This window comes from Corylus avellana, chromosome ca9, assembly GCF_901000735.1.
Source record: "Corylus avellana chromosome ca9, CavTom2PMs-1.0".
Classification (NCBI taxonomy): domain Eukaryota; kingdom Viridiplantae; phylum Streptophyta; class Magnoliopsida; order Fagales; family Betulaceae; genus Corylus; species Corylus avellana.
Window position 1 is genome coordinate 6939297 of NC_081549.1, and position 25626 is coordinate 6964922.

The 25626-nt window shown below is 37.1% G+C and overlaps 4 protein-coding genes across 6 annotated transcripts; 3 read left to right on the forward strand and 1 right to left on the reverse strand.

Annotated features, from left to right (window-relative positions):
- The first annotated feature begins 1614 nt into the window (after positions 1–1614).
- LOC132192328 (iron-sulfur cluster co-chaperone protein HscB homolog) lies at positions 1615–7390 on the forward strand. 3 transcript variants are annotated; one of them, XM_059607626.1, is made up of 8 exons: positions 1615–2058; positions 2326–2422; positions 2513–2602; positions 3288–3353; positions 5820–5888; positions 6235–6377; positions 6814–6903; positions 7098–7390. In XM_059607626.1, exons 1-6 carry the CDS (start codon positions 1697–1699, stop codon positions 6370–6372), a joined length of 822 nt encoding a protein of 273 aa, XP_059463609.1. In that variant the 5' UTR covers positions 1615–1696; the 3' UTR covers positions 6373–6377; positions 6814–6903; positions 7098–7390. The 3 variants fall into 3 exon arrangements, with proteins under 3 accessions (XP_059463609.1, XP_059463611.1, XP_059463610.1); XM_059607628.1 differs by having other exon boundaries at positions 6833–6903; XM_059607627.1 differs by having other exon boundaries at positions 6235–6373.
- Positions 7391–8305: 915 nt separating this feature from the next.
- On the reverse strand, positions 8306–11582 carry LOC132192058 (putative pentatricopeptide repeat-containing protein At5g06400, mitochondrial). Its single transcript, XM_059607251.1, has one exon. It carries the CDS (start codon positions 11499–11501, stop codon positions 8328–8330), a length of 3174 nt encoding a protein of 1057 aa, XP_059463234.1. The 5' UTR covers positions 11502–11582; the 3' UTR covers positions 8306–8327.
- A 1368-nt stretch (positions 11583–12950) lies between these two features.
- Positions 12951–17192, forward strand: LOC132192257 (fra a 1-associated protein). Its single transcript, XM_059607535.1, has 2 exons — positions 12951–13202; positions 16640–17192. Exons 1-2 carry the CDS (start codon positions 13015–13017, stop codon positions 17004–17006), a joined length of 555 nt encoding a protein of 184 aa, XP_059463518.1. The 5' UTR covers positions 12951–13014; the 3' UTR covers positions 17007–17192.
- Positions 17193–19070: 1878 nt separating this feature from the next.
- LOC132191719 (calcium-dependent protein kinase 26-like) lies at positions 19071–24732 on the forward strand. The gene is made up of 7 exons (XM_059606811.1): positions 19071–20226; positions 20922–21065; positions 21171–21323; positions 22018–22133; positions 22261–22428; positions 23450–23674; positions 24399–24732. The coding sequence occupies exons 1-7, from the start codon at positions 19323–19325 to the stop codon at positions 24519–24521; spliced, it is 1833 nt and encodes a 610-aa protein (XP_059462794.1). The 5' UTR covers positions 19071–19322; the 3' UTR covers positions 24522–24732.
- Positions 24733–25626: the final 894 nt, after the last annotated feature.

Here is a 25626-nt window from a genome sequence, read left to right on the forward strand (position 1 = left end):
ATTTAAAACATTTCACATAAGGTTTTTAAAGGGTAGTTCATTCGGTTGGAAATCACGCCTCATGAAGCAAATGTCACTAATTCAAAAAGAAATGCTAGGCGCTTTCATGGTGTTCTCATTGCGTTCTCATGGTCCTAGGTGAAAATTATTTTATAAAAACCAAATGAAATAAATAAGAGCAATTTTTTTTTTTGTTTTTGTTTTTTGTAAAATAATATCCAAATAGGACCATGAGAATACAAGAAGACCATCAGGAGAGCACTTAGCAATCCTCCTAGTTCAAATTTCCCTCCTCTCTTTCGCCCTTGTGCAAACATGAGAAAAATAGGTATGAAGTGTAACATTATTATTTTTTTATTATCTCATTAAATTTTTCTTTTTAGCAATAGTTGATCTGCAACTACTTAAAACATACACGTTAGCTAGTGTGATAAATAGGTATGAAGAATAACATTACTCATTTATCACTCTGGCTAAGTGCATGTTTTAAGTGACTTTTCATTTAGATAGCTATTGCTTAAAAAAAAAAAATAATAATAAATTGATAATATTAGATAATGGTAAAGTAGTGATTTGGTATATAAATACAGGGCAAGGCTTAGGTGCGGTAGTCTTGAACTACCGCACAGTGCGGTAGTTCAAGACGACCGCGTTTTGGTCAGTAAAAAACTAATTTTTTACATTAAATATTAAAATAATCAATAATTAAAAAATGAAAATATTAAAAAACTAAAACTCACGTACTATTAAAAAAAAAATTTTATAAAAAAAGGAAAATTAAAATCAAAACCAAGGGGCGCGTTTTGGTCAGTAAAAAAATTATTTTTTACATTAAATATTAAAATAATTAATAATTAAAAAATAAAAATATTAAAAAACTAAAACTCACGTACTGTCTCTCTGACTCCCCATCTCTCTCTCTCTTTCTCGCCCTCCCTCAATTTCTATCTCAATCAACTCTGACTCTCCCATCTCTCTCTCTCTCTCTCTCTCTTTCTTGCCCTCTCCCTCAGTTTCTGTCTCAAATCAACCCTCTCCCTCTACTCTCTATGTGTTTTTGAAATCTGTTAAGGAGAGAGGGATTAAATAAAGAAAATAGAATAAAAAGAAAGTCAAGAAAGGAAACAGAAGAGATGAAGAAAATTTGGGAAAGGAGAAAAGAAATTAGACGGTGGGCGGAGGCCCTTCGGGGCGGTCTGGCTGCCCCCAAAAACCAAACCTTTCCTTTTTTTTTTTTTTTTTCTTTAACAACTGTTTTCTTCTTTAGCCGCTTAAGGGTGGAGCAGACAAGCTGAGCGATTATGGAGCCACCTCACTTAGCCAAATTAGGGGTGGTCGAGAACCATCCTTGGTTTTGATTTTATTTTCCTTTTTTTTTTTTTTTTTTTTTTTTTAATTTTTTAATAGTACGTGAATTTTAGTTTTTTAATATTTTTATTTTTTAATTATTGATTATTTTAATATTTAATGTAAAAAATTAGTTTTTTACTGACCAAAACGCGGTCGTCTTGAACTACCGCACTGTGCGGTAGTTCAAGACTACCGCACCTAAGCCTTGCCCATAAATACACAAGCAAATTCCTTTCATGTCCCCAAACCCCTCAAAAAAAAAAAAAAAAAGGTTCTCCATTTTTTGTTAAAGCCTCTGCTTAACCGGAAACAGTAACGCACCCGAAAGCTGAAGCTCTCCCAAAGAATGTCGAAGAGGAAGCTTTGGAGCCCTCTCTCCATAGCTCTACGCCGAGCCCTCCCTTCAACGCTTCACTTCCCAACGTATTCCGCTTCACAATTCCACTCTCCCACTTACCATTTCTCGCCCTCACCTCCGCCTCTGATTTCAACAACTAGTTCCCGAATTTTCTCAGCCCGAGATTTCGAATTTACCGGGAACCCCATATTTCGAGGAAAAAGCTTCTGCACGGGAACGGCGGAGGATCCCAGCGTCAGGTGCTGGAGCTGTGGCGCTGCCGCCGAAGCGGCGCTGTTTCTGGTCTGCCAGTCGTGCCGGAGCGTTCAGCCCGTGGATCATTCCGTGGACTACTTTCAGATTTTCGGCCTGTGAGTATTTCGAACTTGCAAAACCTGTTTCCGGATTCCATTTTAGGATTACGCGCTCTGTTTGTTTCCGGAGAAAGCTGAGGAAAAGTTAGAAAACAAAATAGAATTAGAATCGAAGGTTCCAAATATTTGCCCCTAATCGTAGATTTCTAGAATTCAAAATTTACTTTCTAGTAGTAAAAAATCAATGAGGTTATGCGCCTTTTTTTTTTATTTTTAATTCCAGTAATCATAGGCCAATGATTATTTATTTATTTACTGTGACAGCGAGAAGAAGTATGATATTGAGGTTGAGAATCTGGATGGAAAGTATAAAGATTGGCAGAAGAAATTGCACCCTGATCTAGTGCACTCAAAATCCGAGGTCTGTCGATCAAATTTTTCGTTTTGAAAATTTAAAATTTTATAAAAATTGTTAGAAATTTTGTTGTAATTTTTTCTGGTGTTTTTATAGGAAGAAAGAGGGTATGCCGCTGAACAGTCTGCTCGTGTAATTGATGCATACCGTACGCTTAGCAAGCCATTGTCGAGGGCAGTATACATTGTAAGTGTATTTTGAACGGATGGGTTTTGTTGAGGGTGGTATGTTTAGAAATTTATATTCGTTTCTAAGGTTTTCACTTTTTTTTTTCACCACTTAACTACTTGATATCATGCTTTCTTTTTTAATCGATATTGTCTCCAGATTTTACTTTGAATCCATATGCTTATGAATTTGCATTGAAAGGCTAGAATGTATTATGTAGGCTGTCTAATTTTCAAATTTCTGTTGATTCGGTGTTTATTACTTATTAGGTCCACTTCTGCAATTTATTTAAGAACAAAGGATCAATGTTAGAAATGTTAATATATCTGTTTCTTTTAAGTGCCCTTTATATTCATGTTGAAGTATAAGTGTTTCTGCACTGGCTGCAAATACTAGCCAAATATATTTTTGTGAAGAGAGTGGCAGTTAACCTGGATCTTCTTAGTTGAAGATATTTATCATATGAAACACTATCTTTTTATAATAGATGGATATGGGCGTACTTGGAATGACCTAAAGGGCTTGCAGCAATAGTAGTAATAGAGGCATGTTATGAAATTATAGGATGCACACTGAGAAAAGGATGGTATCTTGATGAGATTTCTAAATTATGATATCTATTTTTGCTGAGGCTTTAATTCCTTGGACCAATTTTCATCTTTATTTAATTCTGTGACATTTAGATTTGTCATTTCCTTTATAGCTGAGGCTTCAAGGTGTTGATGTTGATGAAGAAGAAACACTTTCAGATCTGGAGTTGCTTTCTGAGGTAATTTGTGTGTAATTTAATATGCATCTAGATAATCAACCTTTTTACTTTGTTTGTACATTACACTTCCAGCCGGATGATAATTGTGTTCTGCACTTTTTTGTCAACAAGCACGATCTGGTGTCCTGCTCATTGCTTGATGTTACAAAAATTATGAACAGATTGGAGTTCCTCTCTGAGATGTAGCATAATTTGTGTAAGGATCCATGTCAAACATGTCTGATCAAAGGGAAGGAAATATTGCACGTATCTATCTAGGGAGGTGATGTGCCATCTCCTTTGCATGCCCCTCCCTACTTCCAGCTGGAAAATCTGTGATTACAAATTGTGATTTATGATTAGTGGATACTGTTTGACTTGTATATACTTGCCAATGTTAGTTAACTAGTTAGAGTATTTCCAGCAGACTCTCTATAAGGGAGTTTGTTCCCTAAATTTAGGGAATATGTCTAAAAAATCGCAAAAAACGTCCCACAGCAGATTTCCTATATGGTTCCCTAAACCATCAGCTGCTACAGTTGAACCCAATGTTTTAGGTTCAACTATAGCGATCCAAAGGCTTATTAAATTGAAAAAAAACTCTTTCTCTCTCCTGTCAGCACAGCTCTCAACGCATCCTCTTTCTCTTTCCCGTCAACACGCCATCCCTCTTTGAACACAACCTCTCGCTGCAAAAACTCCATCTTCTTCAACCTCTCAACTTTCATCCATGTTCTACACAAGGTAGAGAGGAGACCGAAAAGAGAGAAAGTTCGAGATTGAGAGAGAATGGTGAGCGTTCTGTTCAAGCCGAGAGAGAGGGAGACTGAAGAACGGTGTTTGAGCCACTGTCGTCGTGCAGTGGGTAGCGCCTGGGCAAAGCTGAACCAGCCCTCTTCCAACGAGATGAAAACTCGGAAAAGAACAGGAAAAATATTCGCATCTTCGTTTTCCTCCGTTTCTTGGGACCCAAACAGAGAACTCGGAGAAGATGAGACGATGCAGCAAAAACCCAGACCGATCAAGACCCAACATAAACTGATCAAGACCCAATAAAAACCCAGAAACCCAGACCGATCAAACCAAACTTCAAGGTTCTCATATATGCTCACCAGACTTCACCATTCAAGGAGATTGAGAGAGCGAGATGGAGATGAGTTAGGTAGAGAGGGAGAGAGGTGCGGCTGGAAGGGAAAGAAAGGAAAGAAATAGACGGGGATGAGATGAGAGAGAGAAAGAAAGGTTAAATTAAAGGAATAAAATATAAAAAAGGTAAAATAAAAATAATAATATTTTAATGATATAGGGAAGCATTAAGGGAAGCTATTGGGGTGCAAATTGATATAGGAAAGTAAAAAGTAGTTTGAATCCTTAAACTTAGGGAAGATGACTGAGTAGCTGCTGGGAATGCTCTTAGACTAGTCTTAATAATAATAATTATTATTTTAACAAATAAAAAATCCTTGCTGCAATCTTAAATTGTGATCTTTGAAGTACTAAAAATACAATTGTATTTGTATATTGGTTCATGTTTTCTCAATTATTTATCTGAATAGGCAAGTGTCTTGGCAAATATTCAAATATAATTGTCAGCTGTGATAGTTGGTGGTACTTGATAAAAAAAATGAAGGGGAAAATTCACTTTATCCCATGAAGTTTCAAGGGTTTTTCAATTCGAACCTCAATGTTTAAAAATTGACAATGTGCCCCTCCTAATGTTTCAAAAATTTTCAATTCAGACCCTCCGTTACTAATTTCCGTCTAATTGAACGGAAATCATCCTATGTGCGGCTCGCGTGGGATTTTGATGCCTTCTATTCCAATTTTGCCCTCATTAAAACCTATGAAATTACGTTATTACCCTAAATTTTATAGGTTTTAATGAGGGTAATTATGTAATTTCATAGGTTTTAATGAGGGCAAAATTGGAATAGAGGGCATCAAAATCTCACGTGAGACGCATGTGGGATGATTTCTGTTCAATTAGACGGAAATTAGTAACGGAAGGTCTGAATTGAAAATTTTTGAAATATTAGGGGGGTACATTGTCAATTTTTAAACATTGAGGTTCAAATTGAAAAACACTTGAAACTTCAGGGGGGTAAAGTGAATTTAACCCAAAAATGAATAGTCATATTTCATGAAGTTGTTGGTGCTACTGTAGCAGTTGGAGATAATTTTATGAAATTTTAAATAACCAGTGTTTCATTGTGTTGTCAATACTGTAGGAAGCAGCTATTGGTTAGTGGACATGTTTTGTTTTCTGGTATAGAAAAAGCTTCTTTTGTATTTCAAGAAGGGATCTCTCTCCATAATTAAAAACAGAATTGACTTCCGAAACTTGGTTTTTTGTTTTGTTTTGGTGGAATTACTTATAGGCAAGCTTCTATGCTGTGTGAACCTTTATACTTCTTGATTATGATATCCCAGTTCCTAGCTCAAAAGGCAAGACTTCAATTTCTTATGGTTTAAAAATCTGCATTGCAGATATTGGAAATCAGGGAAGCTGTTGAAGAAGCAGCTGACTCTCAGGCGTTAAATCAGATTAAGTCTCAGGTATGAGGAAACCCTCTTTATCACTCGACATATTTTGTGAGAATGGAGTGGTCAGTTTCAGAAATGCATGGTTGCCTATACCCTAGTTTGAATATTTTAAAACCATCATACGGTTTCACCTGTTAGAAAATTTGAAAGCGATGGCTGATTCAAGAACCTGAATGTGATAATTGAAGTCATCCAGCCACATGATTGCTACGTAGGTCTCCTGCATAGATGCTAAGATTGGTGGACCTTAGACTCGTTTCCAACTGCTCTGTTTTCTCTATTTGCTAGGAGGAAATGCTTTCATGATTTCTGTCTGATTCTAACCATAATCAGAAATGTGCATATTTGCTTTGTCCAGATGCAAGAGAAGCTGAACCACTGGTCCAACTCTTTTGCAAATGCAATTCAATGCCAGAAGTTCGAAGAAGCTCTAGATTCTATCCGAAGAATGACTTACTATGAACGTGTAAATGAAGAAATTACGAAGAAGCTTTAATATAGGTACTCAATATTATAATTTTTTTTTCCAAACTCTTCCATATAGGAAATGTGACTTTTGGAATTTTCTTATGGTGAAAAAGATATCAAGTTGTTTCTTCTTTTTCAGGATTGATTCTTCACCTCAACTTCCCAAACCCTGACTTCATTAGTGGTTTTGTAACTGAATGAATCGGTTATCTTGCTAACAGCTAATACTGACCCGCGGATGGCAAAACATTTTATCAATCTAGATCAGTTCAAATCATTTTCAAGGAAATAAATTGAAAATATCAAATGTGGTTTAAGATGAGCTATTGAGCTGTAGGTTTGCAAATTCCCTGATATGTATTAGAAGTTGGGATCCTTGCCTTTTCGTTTATGAATTGTTTGAAACAGAGTTCTACATGATCATAATTAAAATAAGTTTCTGATCAAGTCACTTCCTAACTATTTTCAGGGTTCTTGTTGGTGCCCAGATTTTGCAGTTGTCGAGTCAACAATATTTAACCCCAAGATTCACAAGCCAATCCCTTACAGGAGTATATATGTGAGTATTAAATGCCATGATTGCAATCAACATTTTATTTAATATTGAGAAGTATGGTGATAGCTGATTCAATACATAAATAAAGCTGCAGGCATATTTCTGTCCTTGTTAACGTTAACGAATTCAGTTTTATTTTCTCTTTTTCAAGCAAAGCTGTATTTTGATCCTTGTCTGCTTATTCAATTTTCTTGTAGAACCTGTTCCAGCGCCTGGTTTAGACTGCTTGCAATCATGGAAGAGAGAGACACGAATAAGACATAGAAATACAAAGGTCAGCGTTGAGGATGTGTGGCCAAAGCCCATAGATGTTTGTTGTGAGACTATTTGTTTATTCTTTTTGTAATCCATGGTTTAGAAATAAATTGACAGTTTTCTTCAGGCACATGGCACTATGCATGTATCATTTACCTCCATAAATTAATGTTTGATTTTAGAACAAATTGATGACTTTTATTTTTTGATGAATAAATAGATGACTTTTCTAGCATTGAAACAGTGTGCACTTTTTTTTTTTTTTTTTTTACATGTTCACACAAGAGGGAAAATGGGGATTCGAACTAGTAACCTCCGCTTTATAAGGCGTGGTTTCCAGCCGATTGAGCTATCTCTTGGAGATAATGCATTACTACTTGAATAACTTAATCCATGAGGTGCCCAGGCTCTTCTCCTCTGCTCCAGGCTTGTTGGATGATAAAATCCATCATGAACTCCCCTCCTCACAATCCAATTATCTTTTATTGACCAAGCTCGTGCTATATTTTAAATTTGTTGATTTACTTGCTGTGACCTTCAAATCTTAACTGATACACAATGTAATAAAATTTCAGAGTTGTGCTTAAAAAAGTAGAATAATTTTAAAGACAAAATATGATTTTGGTGCATATTACCATTTAAGGGCATGTTTGGTATATGAATGGGTATTATTGGGAATATAAGAAGTTCGTACATAATGCTTTCACTAATTCCTAAAATACCAAAGATTTGTTATAAAAAATTACTTCCAAATGGCATAGGAGTCGCGGCCACCCCTAATGTTATTGTTAGTGTGGCTGGTCACCCATAGAATATTAAGAGTTTTTCTTTTATATATAAATTTTGAGTTTGAAGAAAAAAAAAAGTTTTTAATTTTTTGAAAACTCTGTTATGTTCCTCTTATTTCTCTTTGTAGGGAAATATTTCAAGAATGATGTGCTTCCAATCTATTCCTTATACCAAACATGCCCTAGGGCTCGAGGTTTATCTATCCATTAACATAATTTATTCCTATTGTGTTTTCTATTTTAACACACAATAGAGGCATATCATCATGGTCAAAATCATGTTGTGACAAGAAAAAAGAGTAGATGTTGCAAAGGTTCCCAGTGGGTAGATAATAAAGTGAAACAATTAATGCAAATACTCAGAAAAAAAATAATCAAGATAGATTATGTCAAGAACTTTCGTTTAGATCTTAAAGCTGATTTTTGTTTCAACACAGTACGGGCTAAATCTTGCTTCCCTTCTCTATTTAGCCCATGAAAAACTTCTCGAAAATTAACAGTACTGGGAACAATCCCACTACCAATCATTTCTGATATAAGCTGCAAGGCCTCTTCAGATCTACCTATCTTACACAGAGAAGTAATGAAAATTGAATAAGATTTAAAATCAGGTAAAGGACCTTTCAACTTCATCCGGTGGAAGATGTTCCAAGCATCAGCCACCTTCCCCATGTTCATGTAACCTCGTACCAGTTCTGTATAAGTAACAACAGTTGGTTGACAACCTTCCTGTTGCATTTTCTGGAAAATTTCGAGAGCTCTTTCTATCTGATTCCCCTTCATGAAATGAGCCATTAAAGATGTATAGACATGGACGGTTGGAGAAATCCCGGCCTGCTTCAGAGAATCCACCTTAGCCAATGCCTCTTCCATGCGACCCTTTTGTAGTAGTCCATGAACAAGGCTTCCATAAGTGTACTTATCCAAAATAGATCCTTCCGCTTCTGCACCAACCTCATCCACCAATGCTTGAGCTTCTTCCACCCTCCCCGCTTGACAAAGCGCCCTGATGTACAAGGAATGACTCAGTGGAATTGCAAAACCGACTCGACGAAGGGAATCTGCGCATCTTCTAGCATCTAACAGCCTACCAACTTCACATAAACAACCAAGATAAGTTTCAACCAGTTCTTTGTCCGGGATATATCCCGCATCCGTCATCTCCTCAAATATTTTAATGGCTTCATCCACCTTCCTACCTTTCCTCCTACAAAGGCTTATAATCAAATACTTGTAGCTGCTGCCATTTGGTTTACAGCCATCAACTTTCATCTCCCCAAAAATATTCAGAGCAATCTCAGTCAGACCTGTACGGCCATATTGCATTATCATGATTGTCCATGTATCAGATGTTATGGAGCAACCTCTTCTTCTCATTTCATAGAAAAGGTGTCTCATGTGCTTGAAATCTTTTCCTCGTCCGGCAAGTTTAATAGCCGTGTTGTAAGTTTCTGTAGTGTGGCTATAACCAGATTGTTTCCCTACCCATGAGAAAAAGTGTAATGCAGCAGAACCATGCATATTGCAATTGCGCAAGATCTCCACAACAAGGTCTGGTGTGAACTGTACATTGCACTTCTCCAAAGCTTCTTGAATTAAGTACCAATCTGTTGAGGATGACAAAATCCTACAAACTTCATGCAAATCCTGCTCATCATAGTTCTTTGTAGGTGGCTCCATTAAGTGACAGTCTATCCTTACCGCCTCTGATTGGTTGGAGTTCAACTCCAGCTTGAGCTTCTGTTCTCCGGATGCATCAGAAGACCTAGGTAACTCGCCTTCTTGTGGGTGAAGCTTACAGATTCTTTGCATCCGCTTTACTTTTTCAATACTGTCCAGCTCACCCTTTTTCTCCATATAGGACAAAACCCCATCAAATATTTCATCTCGAATGTCTATCTTAGATGCCTGCATTTCATTTAAAGCCTTGAAAATTTCATCTGTCCTTGAAACCTTGCAAAGCTCCTTAATGAATACCGAATAAGATTTCCATGTAGGCTTGATGCCTCTGTCCTCCATACTCTTAAAAACTTTCCATGCTTCAGATACACGGTTTTGGCTGACATGACCTGCAACCATGGCTGTGATTGCCACGGTATCTGGCTTAACTCCTCTTTCCAACATCTCATTATATAGCACACAGCCCTTTTCATACTCGCCCAATCTGAAAAGACGCTGCATCAGCTCTGTATAGGTAGAAGTCATAGGCATGTGCCCAGACTCTTTCATGCTTTGAAACAAATCAAGTGCCTTAGAAACATCATTTCTCTTCAAATACCCATTGATGATAATCCCATAAACTTTCCCATCAACAAGATGTCTTCTCTTCATAATATTAACAATTTCCAAAGCATCGGCAATTCTATCAGCCCTACACAGTCCTTTCACTAAGGTCTCAAAGTATTCAGGGTCAAGTGTTAAATCTTTACTTTTGAGTTCACGAATCCATTCTAAAGCTTCTCTAATTCTTCCTGAGATGCACAAACTTTTCAGTACACATCCATAAACATTGTGCTCTGGAATTTGACAAACCCTCATCATGTCATCTGCAACTGTGCGAACAGCAGCAATATCTCCTGATCTTGCCATGCAATCCATTAGCATCTTATACAAACCCACATCAAGCACCACGTCCTTCTGGTTCATCTCCTTGTAGAATTCGATCGCAATGTCAGCTTTTCCAGCAGAGCAAAGTGCACGTATCATCTTCTTGTAAACCTGTGCATCTGGCTCACAACCACACTTCCTCATATTCTCAAAGGCCAACAAGGCTCTGCTAATTAGCTTTGCATTCCCATATAGGGAGATAATAATGGTCCAAGTCTTGATATCTTTCTCACACAAGTTCTTCTCCATTTCCTCCACCACCTTCTCCACCAGCTGAAACTCTCTCGCTTCCCCAGCTATGGATAACATGGTATTGTAGGTCTTCGTTGTATGACGAAACCCATCTCTGAGCTTCACCCAATCGAAGAATTTTAAAGCCAAATGTGGCACTTTAAAGCACCTTTTCAACACTTTCTCAACAACCTCTGAATCGAATCGAACACTCAACTTTTCTAACTGCTCCTCCATCGAAACCAAGCCGTTTTCCGCCCGAACAATCTGCGTAATGTTATGAACTTCTGGGCTAACATCGCTACCACCCAAATTTCCCAACTGGGTATCCTCCAAAGCCAATACATAATCATTTTCTTGCAATATGCCATCCTCGGCATTTCCACAAACACCTTCGGTCCTATGTGGGTGTTCTTCCTTTAGCTCAGCGTCCCTCCCATGGATATCTTTGGATATTGAAATCCCAGACTGGGTACCATCTGCAGTGAAGCTATCAGCGCCTAAAATCTCTTTGATCTCACTGAATAGTAAGCTAAACGTACTAGCTTCTGCTCGGTTCTTCGAGTGGGTGTCTTGGGTCGTTTTCTTGGGCTGGGAAAGTTTAGATGATGACCTGGAGAGGCTCGAAAGAAGACAAATCTGAAATTTTGACAGCTGAAAATGAAAGAGCCTGTCGCTTGAATTGGAACACAAGCACCCAAACTTGATCAAGTTCCTCATGGCCTGATTTTTAGAACGTTGTTACTTGTTATGCCATAGCCTTTCTTGTGTGGTAGGGGAAGGAAAGTAGACAGGAAGAGACCCCAAATTCGCATGAAATCACATTCAATCTAAAGCAAATAACAAGCTTATAGCAAGTCAAGCATGAAATCACATTCACTTTTTTTTTTTCCTAGGCCTCACATATCATGCTAAATTCCTAGGCCTAACCATGAGTAGTTTATACCCCTCATAAAGTAGGTAGAATGTGATCAGAGTAACGCTATACATACTTTTACTTCAACACTCTCATTTTCATATTTTCTTATATAACTTTTAAAATTATCACTAAATTTGAGATGAATCACTATTAAATTTTGATCAAATTATAATTTTAAGAGTCACATAAAAAATATAAAAATAAAAGTATAAGAATAGAAATGTATCACATTTCTCGTGTTACTATGATTACTATGGTAACGTTAAGGTAGAATGCCACATTTTTTTAGTTGACCTTTTTAAAATAAGAGTTATCGACATATATTTTTTAGGGGACCTTTTTAAAATAAGAGGCATAAGGCCTAACCATGATCCATAAGTCGTTTATACCCCTCATAAAATAGGTAGAATACAAGCCTACACATACTTGTACTTCCACACTCTCATTTTCATATTCTTTGGTATAGTTTTTAAAATCATTATTGGATATGTACAATGTTAAACTAAGACAAACAAAAAACAAAAAATAATAATAATAATATAAAAATGGCTAAAGGTCCAAGCTTTGGTAACAAGCTGACCCGTTTAAAACCCGACCGATCCACTTAGGGCTGTAACGAGCAGAGTTACTCGTGAACTTTGCTTGGACTTAGCTCGGGATCGGTTTGTTTATTAAAGAAACAGAGATTGAACAAAAAGTTCAGGTTCGTCTTGTATAAGCTCAGCTCGTTCGTTCAAACTCGTATAAGCTCGTATAACTTCTTTTTATTATCTTTAACTTTGTAATGAGAACATGTTATATATATATATATATATATATTTGTGTGTGTGTGTGTCAGTGTGTGTGAAATTGAGATTAGATTACTTAATGTTTGACTTAATTTCTCTAATTACCAAAACAATAAATCTTAAATATAATTAAATAATTAATAATTTGTATTAATTTGGAAAAAAGAAATTGAACAATCACGATGTTTACTTTATATATGAAATAATTAAATTAATTAGGTAACTCGTTGACAAGTTCAAGCTTGACTCGTATTCGAAAAAATTAAATGAACTAAGCTTGAACATACGATTACTACTGCCCTAGTCATCCACACCAACTCTGAAGCAGACGCACCCAAACAGAGCCATATTCTTGGGCCACCTTTCTGAACCTCCTTTCGTGGACTCTTATCACCTTGGGCCCAAAGTAATTTCTCACCTTTATAGGCTTTATATATATATAAGAAATCGAAACGCCGCGCTCAAATCCCGTATAAGAACTTCGGAACTGTCCGGATTGAGCGCGAAGTCAGACGAGTCGGTTACAATGGGGTGGGTGTGGAGGGACGACGAAGAAGACGAGATCGATTCTTCGGCCGGAGGCGTTAGCTCCGGCAAACGGTGCGCCACCAGAAAGGTCTTGAAGTCGCAGTGCAGAACCGAGGAGGTTGAGCGGGGAAAGTTCATCAGAAAGTGCGAGAAAACCGAACAGGTTCTCAGGGAATGTGTCGGCAAGTACGTTACTAGCTTTATATATCTATTGCTTGTTTGGTTGCCGAGAAATTGTTTTAAATTGCAAAAGGGACTTGATATTTTGTGTTTTGTTTAGATTTTCGACTTTTTGGGATTGGATAGGGTTTATCTTTTATTTGTTTATCTATTTATGATATGTTTATTCAATTTTAGTTATAATTTCGGTCGGTTAGTGAATGGACGATGGATTTTGAAAGAGAGAAATGGATTGTTTTTTTTTTCTTTGGTAGAAATGAAATAGAAATGGATTAGGAACAAGGTAACTCACAAGAACTAGGATTTTGTGTGGGGGCCAACAAAAAGGGTACCTTTGAGCGTAGACTCTTCCTCCTAGCAAGATCCCCCGAAGCCCAACAACAACGATGCTGAGTGTAGACCCTTCTTTGTCTGTTTCTAAGGGAGGAATGTACTCGTCTTGAGCTGGCTTCTCAAAACTCAATACTCAACACGTTCTGTAGTAGAGAATTTGCAGGTGCACCTATACCATAAATTCACTTCAATCTCAGAACTAGCCACTTATCATAAGTATATGGACAATTAATTATGAAGAAAATCAATAACACACTACATTAACCTAAATGCTTTACATAGTTTTGATGCAATTATGAACCCTAAGGGGTTGGCCCAAGTGGTGGAGACCTTGGTTTTAAGATATCATCCCTTCAAGGTCCAAGGTTCAACACCTCATGGGTGCAAATAATCCTTTGGGGCCACACCCCCTGGTGAAAAGTAAACGATTTAACCAGTTCCGTGTAGGAAAACTTCCAAGGATGCGGTGCACGGGACTGGGGTTTACTCTGCAGGGGTAGGTCCGAAAGCCTGCCTTGGAGAGGTTCCCGACATCCAAAAAAAAAAAGTTTTGATGCAGAACTTTAAGAACAGACCACTGAAGAAAGCGACCCAACAAGAATGAGGTGTGTGCATGATAGCTCTAAGTTATGACCGTATGTTGAAGCTGGGCTTGTTTTAGTCCAAGGGTGACGTGTGTACATGATAGCTCTAATCTCTTGTACTAATTTGGTCAATATTATAAACAAAGCTTTAGAGTTCCTTGCAATGGCTTTTTTTAATGCGTAGCCTACAGCCACATCACATCTTACTAGTTTTATTAAGCTATACTGGATTTAGCTATAGAACATGGTGAGCAAATTGTTTAGTTACAACTGGAGAAAGAGACTTCTATCAGACGCTGAGACACAATCAGATGTGGAAAATGTTTTGTCACACCCCCCTCGTCCTCCCCAAACTCCCCACCCAGAAAGAGCGTAAAAGAGGGTGGAGAACAATGACAATGATTGAAAGTAGTGTCTACCAAATTTGTCATTGCCAATGTTAGTAACAGATGCTTGTGACCAATAGAAAAGTTTCTCCTGAACCTTACTACACCTTCAGGGTTCTGAGGTCCAATAAAGAGTATGGATAAGCATATAGTTGGTTATTGAAGATTGTGATATCAAACACCATAAGACCCGATAGGACTTGGGATTGCGTCACCTCAAGTAAGTTATGAGTTTAACTCTTTAAGTTGCAGAATATGTATAGGGGGGTAGCAAGATATTTGGGGCTTTGACAAATAACTGGAAGAATGATATTTGATAGAACTGACGGGATGTGGTTTGATGCTTATTGGTAGGATACAGGTGGCACTTGCATATAAGCATTTTGCTTTTATTTTTGCTTTTATTTGAAAGAGACATGTCAAAGTCTGCAATGCTTGTATGTTATGCATCATGGACGTTATTTATAGGTAGCCCATGAAAGAGCCCCCCAAAATAACCCCCCCTCCCCCTGGGCTCGGGTGGCTTGGGATGTAATATGTAGACCAAAAAAGAAAGGAGGCTTGGCTCTAGAGCTAGTGGATTTTTGGAAGAGAGCAGCTATGCTCGAGCATCTTTGGCCCTTCCACCCCACCCACAACGGTTTTAATACTATGCAGCATAATAGTGTTGCTGTGAAAGAGTTTCCAAAAAATGCAAAAACATCAATTTTGTAAAAGAGGGACGAGTGTGCCACATTTGAGTGGGCTGGAAGCAAGAAAGACAGATGGGTTCGTTTGCAATAGATCTTGGAAGAAAAGTAACAGAAAACCAGGATTTCAATAGCAGGAGAATGGTTGGAAGCCTACTTGAAGAAGTCTAACAAACCCACATCAATCAAGTTTACTCACTTTATGTTGTTTAAAATGAAAAAATTACCCGTAATAAGGCATTCAATGATTAGTTGAAGGGTTAATCTGTTTGTTGGCTTGCAAAAGGTTTGTAGAAGACGATTTCAAAAAGTTAGTCTTAAAAAATTGCAACATTACTTGGTGGAATTCAACCCATTGCCTTTTGCAGTCGGTCACAAGAAGGAAGGCCTTCATTTTTTTTCATTAAAAAGGCTTGCCGAATCTAGCTGTATTTCTCCCTTGGCCTAGGCTTGTGGTAAACTATTGAATATTAGAAGTTTAGCTGGGGGCAAAATATTAGCATCGCTCCTTGGACATGGCTAACTTTTTTTTAGGTTATGTTTTATTTTATTTTTGTTATGAGGTTCTTAATTAATCTTCAACCAGGTAGATGCGTGAGATTATGATCAATTACTTTGTATTCACTCAGTATCCAAGTAAAAGAGTTGTGCCCCTTGCGCTTCTAATAAATTTGCTTTACTCAGAAATGTCATTTTAAATTGAGTTTTGCTGCATTTTGTGGTCTAGAAGATTGAGCTTGAGGATTTGTCTCTGTTATTACATACAATAAAAATTGAAGACTGTTATTGATTCCCCTAAACTCAACTTTCCTTCAAGCTTAGGCTTATCTAGAATATGATTATGATTCTTTTGGGTGGTTACGTTTTATTTGATTTTGCTCATGTGTGCGTGGGTTTTCCCTTGTCCAAGTCTAAGGGTTACAAAACAGGTGGTAATTCTCTCCAATCCCCTTAAGCCCCCTATCATTGGTGAATGAGGGATTTGATTCCAAGTATTCGTAGCTTGTACCTTCTCTAGACCCTTAATTGTTTCCTTAGGCCTTATATCTTTGCTGAAGCACATTGCTAGATGGAGATTTTCGCATCTTAACCACTCTATTGCCTAAGCTTTCCAAAGTCTTTTCTATCTGCAAGTTTTAGTCTCTCACTTTTTTGTAGATGACATTGTTGTCTGAAATTGGTATGTACCAACTCAAATTTTGTTTGTGAAATCAACTATCTTGCTTAAGTTGCAATGATGTCCATCCCTCTGCTTCAGTTTAGGATATATTCTTGTCATTGAAATTTTGAATGTTAGCAATATATATGATACGTCTTTCTTGTTAGAAAACTGATACAGGTCCCAAGGAATATAAAAATTCCAATTGACATAGTAGCAACCTCCAATTTATGTCATTGGGCGGCAATGGGGTTTAGTCTTACACTTGCCTTTTTATTTATTTATTTATCAGGCCAGTTGAAGTGGTGGAGTTCAACAAAGAATATACTGAAGATGATGTAACAGACGAGGTGGTTAAAGGATCTCTCTCATTTGGGACGTTAGAGCAAGGGGCATTGGACTTCCCTGGATTACGCAATGATATTGAAGGTATCACGCGAAGCTTCTTTGGCAACCTCAACCGTTTCTTCGAAGAAGCCGATGGAATGAAGAACAACTTTTTGAACGTATTTGGGGTTCCGCGCGTGTTCGATGGCGGGGAGTCTTCTTCACCATCAATGAGGCGAGGGATACCTGTGGAGGAAGGCCTTCCAAAAGCAGGTGGCGAGGGTGAGTCAGGAGGACAGGTTGACCTTTCTGGATTGGCAACAGATGTCTAATGGTTTGTTAAGGAAAAAAAAGGGTTAAGTTTGTGTTTATTACCTAATAATGTAGACAAGTGGTGGTTTGACTGTATGTGCAGGGGGAGTAGTTTGAATGGTCAAACATAAAATCCTTTGGGGAATAAAACACGGGGTTTGACTTGATTTGGCCCTAGTAGAAAAATAAAGAGGAGCTTTCATCCATTCAAACGTGTTATTAGTGGCCTTCACTCATTGGAAATCTTCTTCGATAAGAAAGTTTATCTCCCGTTAATGCACGTTGGGAATTTAGAATTGGTAGTGGTGCACCACCACTTATCCCATTCACATGACTTGACCGACCCCAACGCTGTCAAAACGAGTTGATCCCGCGGGAGCTCCATGTTGCCCCCGGATAAAGCCTCCTCCATCCAAACTAATTGCACTTCATACCTACCCCTACCCCTACACCCGCTACCACTACCCCCAATTTAGAAGACATAGTGTGATGCGCACTTGGAATTATCTACCAAATAAAAGTTCATCAATTAAATAAAAATACCTAAAACTTTTGCTTTCACCTCAGCTGTTCATCCAAGAGAAATCAAATGTGGGTCATTAAGTCTCCTAGGGTAGTTCAATCGGCTGTGAACCACGTCTTGTGAAGCGGAAATCACTAATTCGAATTCCCTTCCCCCCTCTTGTGTGGACATGTCAATATATATATATAGGGTCGTCAACAAAAGACCTCTCAAATAGTTAACAAGGGACAGTTTGGATGAAATTTCTTTCAACTTACTCTAATAAATGCTAAGTGTCCTCGAACATGTGATGATACAAATTAGGATCATCTCTATTTTAAATGAATTGGATAATATCAAGTTAGTTATAGTGGATATGTACTTTTGTCCTCTCAAAAATTGAAAAGACAAAAATATCTCTCCACTATAACTAACTGGATATTATCCAGTTCATTTGAAATTGAGAGAATCTTGTTACATATTTTCTTTAACATTCTTAATGGTCATTTATTACCCTTCTACTAATCTAGAAACTCATTGCTTTTTGATAAACTTAACATGTTAGAAGAAACTTGACATTTTATTAGAGTGAGTTGAATGAAATTTGGAAATCTATGTTTCTTGTGAATTATTTGAGAGGTCTTTCGTTGACGAGAACCTTGAGCCTTGTAGATTAGTCATTTTAAACCATTCTTCCAATTTGACCAGGATCCAATACCACTTCAACAAGTCTCGGGTAGTTTAATCATTGGAAATCACTTCATTAATCTTCCATTGACAAATTAGATGACTTTTAAAGGAGAAGGCCGGAGGTGGGTATCAGATCCTTCTTCTACGCATAATTGTATAATCAACCCAAATTTTAATGTTGCCCCCAATTAAATTAAGGCTGCATAGGAACAAAATATGTATGCTTTATCCTTTATCGTAAGAGCTAAGCATGTTTTTTTGGAGGGAGTCCAAATGGAAAAAACTAAAATGCACTCACCTAATTACACCCTTAAATAAAATACATAAACGAAATTGCACCGGCATGGCCGGCTGCCGGCAGCGGAGAGCCCAGCCCAGCCCAGCCCAGCTCATAACGGTGTCAAGAAAAGTAAGCACCCGGGGTCGGTCAATCACAGCTGACTACTTTGATTGGGCCCACCCCCCTCCACCATTCAATTCGTATAGTGCGTGTGCGCCTCCTAAAAGGTGCCGTTTGTAGTAGTTGTGCTTACACCCAATCAAAACCCACGTCTTAACGCGTCCGTTAAATCTGAAACATTCCAACAGAAATACCTGCATGTCTGTCTCTCTCATTCCTTTTCCTTCGCTCCTTCCCATTTCGTGTCCAATTTAATGCGAGAAAGAAAGAGAGATTAGGATTAGAAAAGGAAAATTTCAAAACCCTAGTCGCGCACAATCGAGGAAATTTCCAACCGCCCTTTTTTTTCTTCTTAAACCTTTGACGGCAAACCTTTTATGTATCCAAGTCTTTCTTCTTCTCCTATAAATCCTCCTCGGCGTGGATTTCGTCAATTTCATCATTTTTTTATTGTTGTATTGTCATTGGTTTCTTCTTCTTTCTTCCTTTCTTTTTTTTTTTAATCGAGGTTTTTCTTCAAGAGCTCTCAAGGCTCGGTCCATTGATTTTCATATCGGTTTGTTTGGGTCATACATGATACACCAATAGCCATTTCTGCTTTGAGTTGGTGATTGACGTATGAAGCTTCGTTTTTCATGCTTTTTGCTTCAGAATCAGACACCCATTTAGGAAAAAGCAAACGGGTTTTTGGGTATTTTTTGAATCATTATATGAGTAGTTGTTAGTAGAAATAGTGGGAATCACATGGGAAACAACTGTGTGGGATCGGGAGCTTCGTCCAAGTACGGACTCCTCCAATCAATTTCCAATTCGATTTGGTGGTATAGAACCTCAGATTGCGGGGGTTCTAACAAAGGATTAACCAGTGGATCACCTTCTGTGAAAAAAGAATCTGAATTCCCTTCACCTGTACAAAGCAAGCCCCCTGAATTGGTGAAGATAGTCATTGAAGAGACTAAATTGGCACAACCCATTAGACATGAGGAGGAGAATCAAATAGCAAAACCCGAAAACCGGCACCAAGAGACTATTAAACCAGTAGAACCAATGAGGCACAAGGAAGAGAATGCTAATAAGCCACCAAGGCCGAAGAATACGCCTCAATATGTGAAGAGGCTACCGAGTGCTGGACTTCGGGCTGAGTCAGTGTTGCAAACCAAGACAGGTAATTTGAAGGAGTACTATAACTTGGGGGCCAAGCTTGGACACGGTCAGTACGGGACGACTTTCCTCTGCGTGGAGAAGGAGACCGGGAAAGAGTACGCGTGCAAATCCATTGCCAAGAGGAAGTTGTTGATGAGAGAAGATGTGGAGGATGTGAGGAGGGAGATTCAGATAATGCACCACTTGGCGGGGCAGCCTAATATAATATCAATCAGAGGGGCTTATGAGGATGCTGTTGCAGTCCATGTTGTAATGGAGTTGTGTGCAGGGGGCGAGCTTTTTGACAGGATCGTTAAGCGGGGGCATTATACAGAAAGAAAGGCAGCTCAGCTTACTAGGACTATAGTTGGTGTTATAGAGGCTTGCCACTCTTTGGGGGTCATGCATCGTGATCTTAAGCCTGAGAATTTTCTGTTTGTCAATGAGCATGAGGATTCTACTCTTCAGGCTATAGATTTTGGATTGTCAGTATTCTTCAAGCCAGGTTTGTTCTCTTTTTCCCCTGTTGAGAACCAGTTTTTTCTTGTATTCTTTGTCTTGTCATATTATTTATAATTAACACTATTATACCGTACTTAGTATTTTATAATTTGATATCCTTCTGACACTGTCGTTGGGAACTTTCTTATGAACATATCAGCCTTTTGTTGTAATTATTTTGCTAGAAGTGGTGATATAGATCTAGTACAAATTCAGATAGTGCTCTGATTATGACAAATGCGGTTATTAGATTATGGGTTTTTGCTTTTGGTAAGTATTTAATATTGAATCTTCTGATATATTTATTATTGGCTCAAGTTTCAGGGCAGTCTTCCATATTTTTGACATGTAGGAACAATAAAGTTTTGATTGTGAATTTTAAAGCTTTTAGGGTTGCTAATTATTATCATCCTAAAAAATTGTTGTAGGGGAGAGGCACCCTTTGGATGTTTTAAGATTAACTAATATCTGTCAAATAAATAGCAGAACTCTATGAGACAATCATAATGCAAAATATGTTGTTCTCAATTAGAATGTGATATTCACCTAATGATACTCAATTATTTGGTAGACTGTGAACTCTATGCCGTTTACCTGCTTCTATCTGCTTATTTGATATTGCTTATTATCAAAGGTTTTGCAGTGCTATAGATATGATTTTACTATGTCTATTTTATTACTGATATTTCTAGATTACAGGGGAGGTTTTCAGTGATGTGGTTGGAAGCCCATATTATGTTGCCCCTGAAGTTTTGTGCAAGCATTATGGTCCCGAAGCAGATGTTTGGAGTGCCGGTGTGATCCTTTACATTCTTCTAAGTGGGGTGCCTCCATTTTGGGCTGGTAAGTGTCCTAGTGAAATTTTTATTTGTTTTTCTTGTTTGTACTTTCATGCATGATGAAATTTTCTTTTCTTTTCTTATTTCTTTCACTTTCATTTTGAAATAGAAACTGAGCAAGAGATATTCGAAGAGGTTTTGCGCGGTGATCTTGACTTCTCATCAGATCCCTGGCCTAACGTCTCTGAGAGTGCAAAAGATTTAGTTAGGAAGATGCTTGTCAGAGACCCAAGAAAGCGGATAACTGCACATGAAGTTTTGTGTAAGTTGTTTAGTTTTTTTCTTTTTCTTTCTCTTTTTGTCTTTCCCTCCGTGGATATATATGAGAATAATCGTGAGAGTGATGGTGGGAAAACCCCCCTCTCAACAGATTTTTCATGATATATCATATAAGTTCACTGCAATTTCGTATAAATATGACTTGCTTTCAAATGCTAGATTAGCTAGTAATTTCTAGCTTCTGGGTTTTTATTGTATGGTTACACACTGATGGATAATCAATCAACTGGTTTGTTATCATACCTTGATTGTCTGATGCACAAATTTAATCAGTAGCTTTCTGTTGTACTCTTAATAAAATGGTTTGTAAACTCTTTGGGAGCGATTTCCTGTTTTAGGTAACTCTTTTAAACAAGATGGCCTTGAATTCAGTAGAACGTCTCTCTCAGAATCAGAAGATTTTTTTTTTTTTTTTCAAAGGAATGTAGGATGACATGCATCAACCCAGCATTGCTGTTTGAAGCAAATATAAGAGAATTGATTTCTGAAAAATAAAAAATAAAAAGGAAATAAATCTTAAGAAAACATAAGCCTTTGGATAAGGCAGATGACTTTGCATTCTCATTCTCCACATGTGAGCTATCAGTTTATTTGATGGACATATGGAAAATCAGGTCTTTGTTAGTAAAAAACCAGATGTCTTTTTCTTTGATAATGATTGTGGTGGTTCCTTGCAGGCCATCCTTGGGTTCAGGTTGATGGGGTGGCTCCAGACAAGGCTCTTGATTCCGCAGTCTTGAGTCGCTTGAAGGAGTTTTCTGCAATGAACAAGCTTAAGAAAATGGCTCTTAGAGTAAGTTCTGGAAATTTTATTATATCATAGAAATCAATCCCACAAGTATTTGTGATGTTCTTTCCGAATTCGATTATGTGAAGAAATTGCTTTTCTTCTTCTTAATTTTTACCTTTATTATCTGTAGGTTATTGCACAGAACCTCTCTGAAGAAGAAATTGCAGGTTTAAAAGAAATGTTTAAGATCATAGACACTGACAATAGTGGTCAAATTACTTTTGAAGAACTCAAAGATGGACTGAAAAGATTTGGGGCCAATCTTAATGAGTCTGAAATATACGATCTTATGCAGGCTGTAAGTATTGCAGCAGAATTATTGTTGATTCATATGCTACACTTGAAACCCACAAACTCTGTGCTAGTATTTAAAAATAGATGAAGGTACTTCACTGCTTTAATTCTATCATGTCTTTAGGTTACATGATTCTAATTGACTGCTATTTTATTCAGTGAATTTTCTAGGATAACCTAGAAATTATTTTTTCTTCATGCACCAAGAAGAAAGAATTTAGACATTTGGATAACTGAACTATATGGCTATGGGAATCTCAGTGTGTCTTAGTCATTCAAGTGACTTTCTGAGATTTATGTTTGAAGGTAATCTATCTTTCACGAAAAAAAATAAAAAATATTTTGTTCTTGCTAACTTGGACAGTATACATACTAATAGCTGATTGAATTTTAGTGGCAATAAAAGTAATAGTACAAATAAAAATATATGGAAGGCTCTAGGCAACATTGGTGGATCCTTTATATATGGAAATTTTGACTGCAATTGTAGAAATCAAAACGTGGAAGCTTTTCTGGGGAAGTTTAGGGAATGTTAATTGGGGCACCTATATACACTATTATTTTATAACAATTACACTAAACAAGTAAGATTATTCTAGATAATAATGTTCTTCTTAGCACAGTGCTACAAGAAAGGACAAAGAATAAAGGAATTTATAGATTATTTTTACTCTCAAATTTATCAAAAGCAAGAAAACATATGGCAATAGCATACAAAATGACCACAGACTATTTGAGAAAATACAAGGAATCATGTATCAATTTTATTAGAATTCACAATACTGCCAGTTTCCCATTTATCAGCATTGCTGTTATACTATTTATACTAAAGTAAATGCTTTTGTTCAATATTCTCATATCGTTTCATTGCTTGCAAGCCTTCATGCCTGCGAAACCTCATTATTGCTCCTATGTTCAAGGATGGCTTTTGTTAATTCTATATTTTACTGAGTGGTGGTTTTGTTGGCTTCTGTATTCAAATCCATACTAAACAATGGTCTAATATGCTTGTTTCATAATAACAGGCAGATGTTGATAATAGTGGCACAATTGATTATGGAGAATTCGTTGCTGCAACGTTGCATCTAAACAAAGCCGAGAGGGATGATCATCTATTCGCTGCTTTTTCATATTTTGACAAAGACGGTAGTGGCTATATTACTCAAGATGAGCTTCAGCAGGCCTGCGAGGAGTTTGGCATTGAGGACACGCACTTGGAAGAAATGATCCAAGAAGCAGATCAGGATAATGTAAGTATATTCTTTATAATCACATAATTTTATTTTTACTTGGAATTCATTAAGCCCTTCTCACTTGAAGAAAGAATGTAGCACATAGAGAAAGCTATTACATTTAGTTATCAACAACCTTCTTGCACTTTTTCGGAGTCCATGGTTGACAAACATCGATAACTACGTGAAAATATGTGCGAATGTGCGTTTGAGACAAAGTTGCAAATATGATGTGTTTGGAACACAGAAAAGAAGGAAAATAAAAGAAAAAAAAAATTTAGAGAGAGAGAGAGAAGTAGTAGTTAGCAAGAATGGTTGAGAAGAGAAGGGTAAGAAATACTGGGGTGGAGAAAGGCTACTAAGTAAATGAGTCATATAGCATTGTTTTAGTTTGATCTTTCATTTCAAAAATAATTATAAGTCTCAATATCCCTTACGAAATAATTAATGGAAATTTTCATTGATGATAGAAGAATTTCTAACCTCACAAACACCCTCCCAACTTGGGGTGAATCCAGAGCTTCTAGTTAATAACTAAAGGAGAGAAAAAGCCAATGATTAAGTTGTAGTTATTGAAGCACAACCTTTTTGTGATTAGAGATGGAAATTATCATACCAACTGGTTGAGAATGAGATAGATAAGCTGGCCAAGTAGATTACAGTGAGTTCGAAACTGACTTTAATTTTGTAATTAGATTCGGCTTTCAATTTGTTCTAAAATTTGCTTGATTTTATGTTTCAGGATGGACGAATAGATTACAATGAGTTTGTGGCCATGATGCAGAAAGGCAATACTAATTTGGGCAAGAAGGGTCTACAAAGTAGTTTTAGCATTGGATTTAGGGAGGCACTTTCTGTCTGTTAAGATAGTGAGGCCTTCTTCTTTTTTTTTTACTTGATAACTTTTTCTTCCCCACAGTATTGTGAATGTATACGAATTTTCAAGGTTTAAGGATCATCAGATGCTCGTAAATAGTAGGGTATACTATTTACTTGGATAGTTGCAGGCGTCTGATTGTGTCTTACAGATTGCAGAGTGGGGAAATGTAATCTGTGAAAAACAAGTTCAATACATAAACAGGCTAACTTCTCCTATGATTTGTGATTTATTGCTCTCTCTCTCTCTCTCTCTCTCTCATAAGCCCAATATAAAAATAAAATCAAAGCAAATGTAACAATCAAGCAAAATCAAGAGAAATCAAGAAGAAAATGAAGGGATTATTCAAGAATTCTATCAAAATAAATTACAAAGGACAATCTTTTCCACTATCTAATCATAAGTCCAAAAGATTTATGGGTGTTTCACTTTCTAAAAGATTTTCTTCTTTGTTGTGAGATTAGCATAGGTGAATCCCAATGTAAAAAATACTGACAAAATTTCAAGGGTGAAGTGTTACTGTTTTTGACTTATTAGACCAGACAACTCTTTCTTTATGCTCATACATGTTTCTGTGCTGGTTTCATTTCAGACAATGGACATCATGGGTTTACTAGATCAAATGGATATGCTTGGAACACTATAAGTCTCTTACAAAATAACGTGATAGTCCACCTAAGACTCGAGTGGTGCCACATGGGCGTAAAAATTAAACAACAAAATTTGACGGATAAATTTTATTGTTTAATGACTAACAAGTTGACATGAAAACTATCATGTAAACCGCCACGTCGGTTTGTAATAAGTATAGGATGAAGAAATTTCAATAAAACTCAGTGGGGTTAGGGTTGCTTTGTGATGGGTATAAAAAAAATATTAAATATATACCTAAGTGGGGCTTTCAAATTATTCTTGAAGACAAATTAATCTGTTGATAAATATGGTTGGCCCAGTTTGTGTTTATCCCAAAGAATTTGCTAGGTTTAAGTTGCTGTCATTTGTCAACCACCACTCGGCCCTGATCAAATAAAATAGGCACTGGAAAGATTATCATTCTGACTAAACATTATGATTATTCTTAATTATTATTATT

Coding starts and splice junctions, on each gene's coding strand:
- LOC132192328 (XM_059607626.1), top strand. CDS start 1,697: ATGTCGAAGAGGAAGCTTTGGAGCCCTCTCTCCATAGCTCTACGCCGA. Junction 2,423..2,512: donor TAGTGCACTCAAAATCCGAG/GTCTGTCGATCA, acceptor GTGTTTTTATAG/GAAGAAAGAGGGTATGCCGC. Junction 5,889..6,234: donor TAAATCAGATTAAGTCTCAG/GTATGAGGAAAC, acceptor TGCTTTGTCCAG/ATGCAAGAGAAGCTGAACCA.
- LOC132192058 (XM_059607251.1), bottom strand. CDS start 11,501: ATGAGGAACTTGATCAAGTTTGGGTGCTTGTGTTCCAATTCAAGCGAC.
- LOC132192257 (XM_059607535.1), top strand. CDS start 13,015: ATGGGGTGGGTGTGGAGGGACGACGAAGAAGACGAGATCGATTCTTCG. Junction 13,203..16,639: donor CTCAGGGAATGTGTCGGCAA/GTACGTTACTAG, acceptor TTTATTTATCAG/GCCAGTTGAAGTGGTGGAGT.
- LOC132191719 (XM_059606811.1), top strand. CDS start 19,323: ATGGGAAACAACTGTGTGGGATCGGGAGCTTCGTCCAAGTACGGACTC. Junction 20,227..20,921: donor GTCAGTATTCTTCAAGCCAG/GTTTGTTCTCTT, acceptor TCTAGATTACAG/GGGAGGTTTTCAGTGATGTG. Junction 22,429..23,449: donor TATACGATCTTATGCAGGCT/GTAAGTATTGCA, acceptor TCATAATAACAG/GCAGATGTTGATAATAGTGG.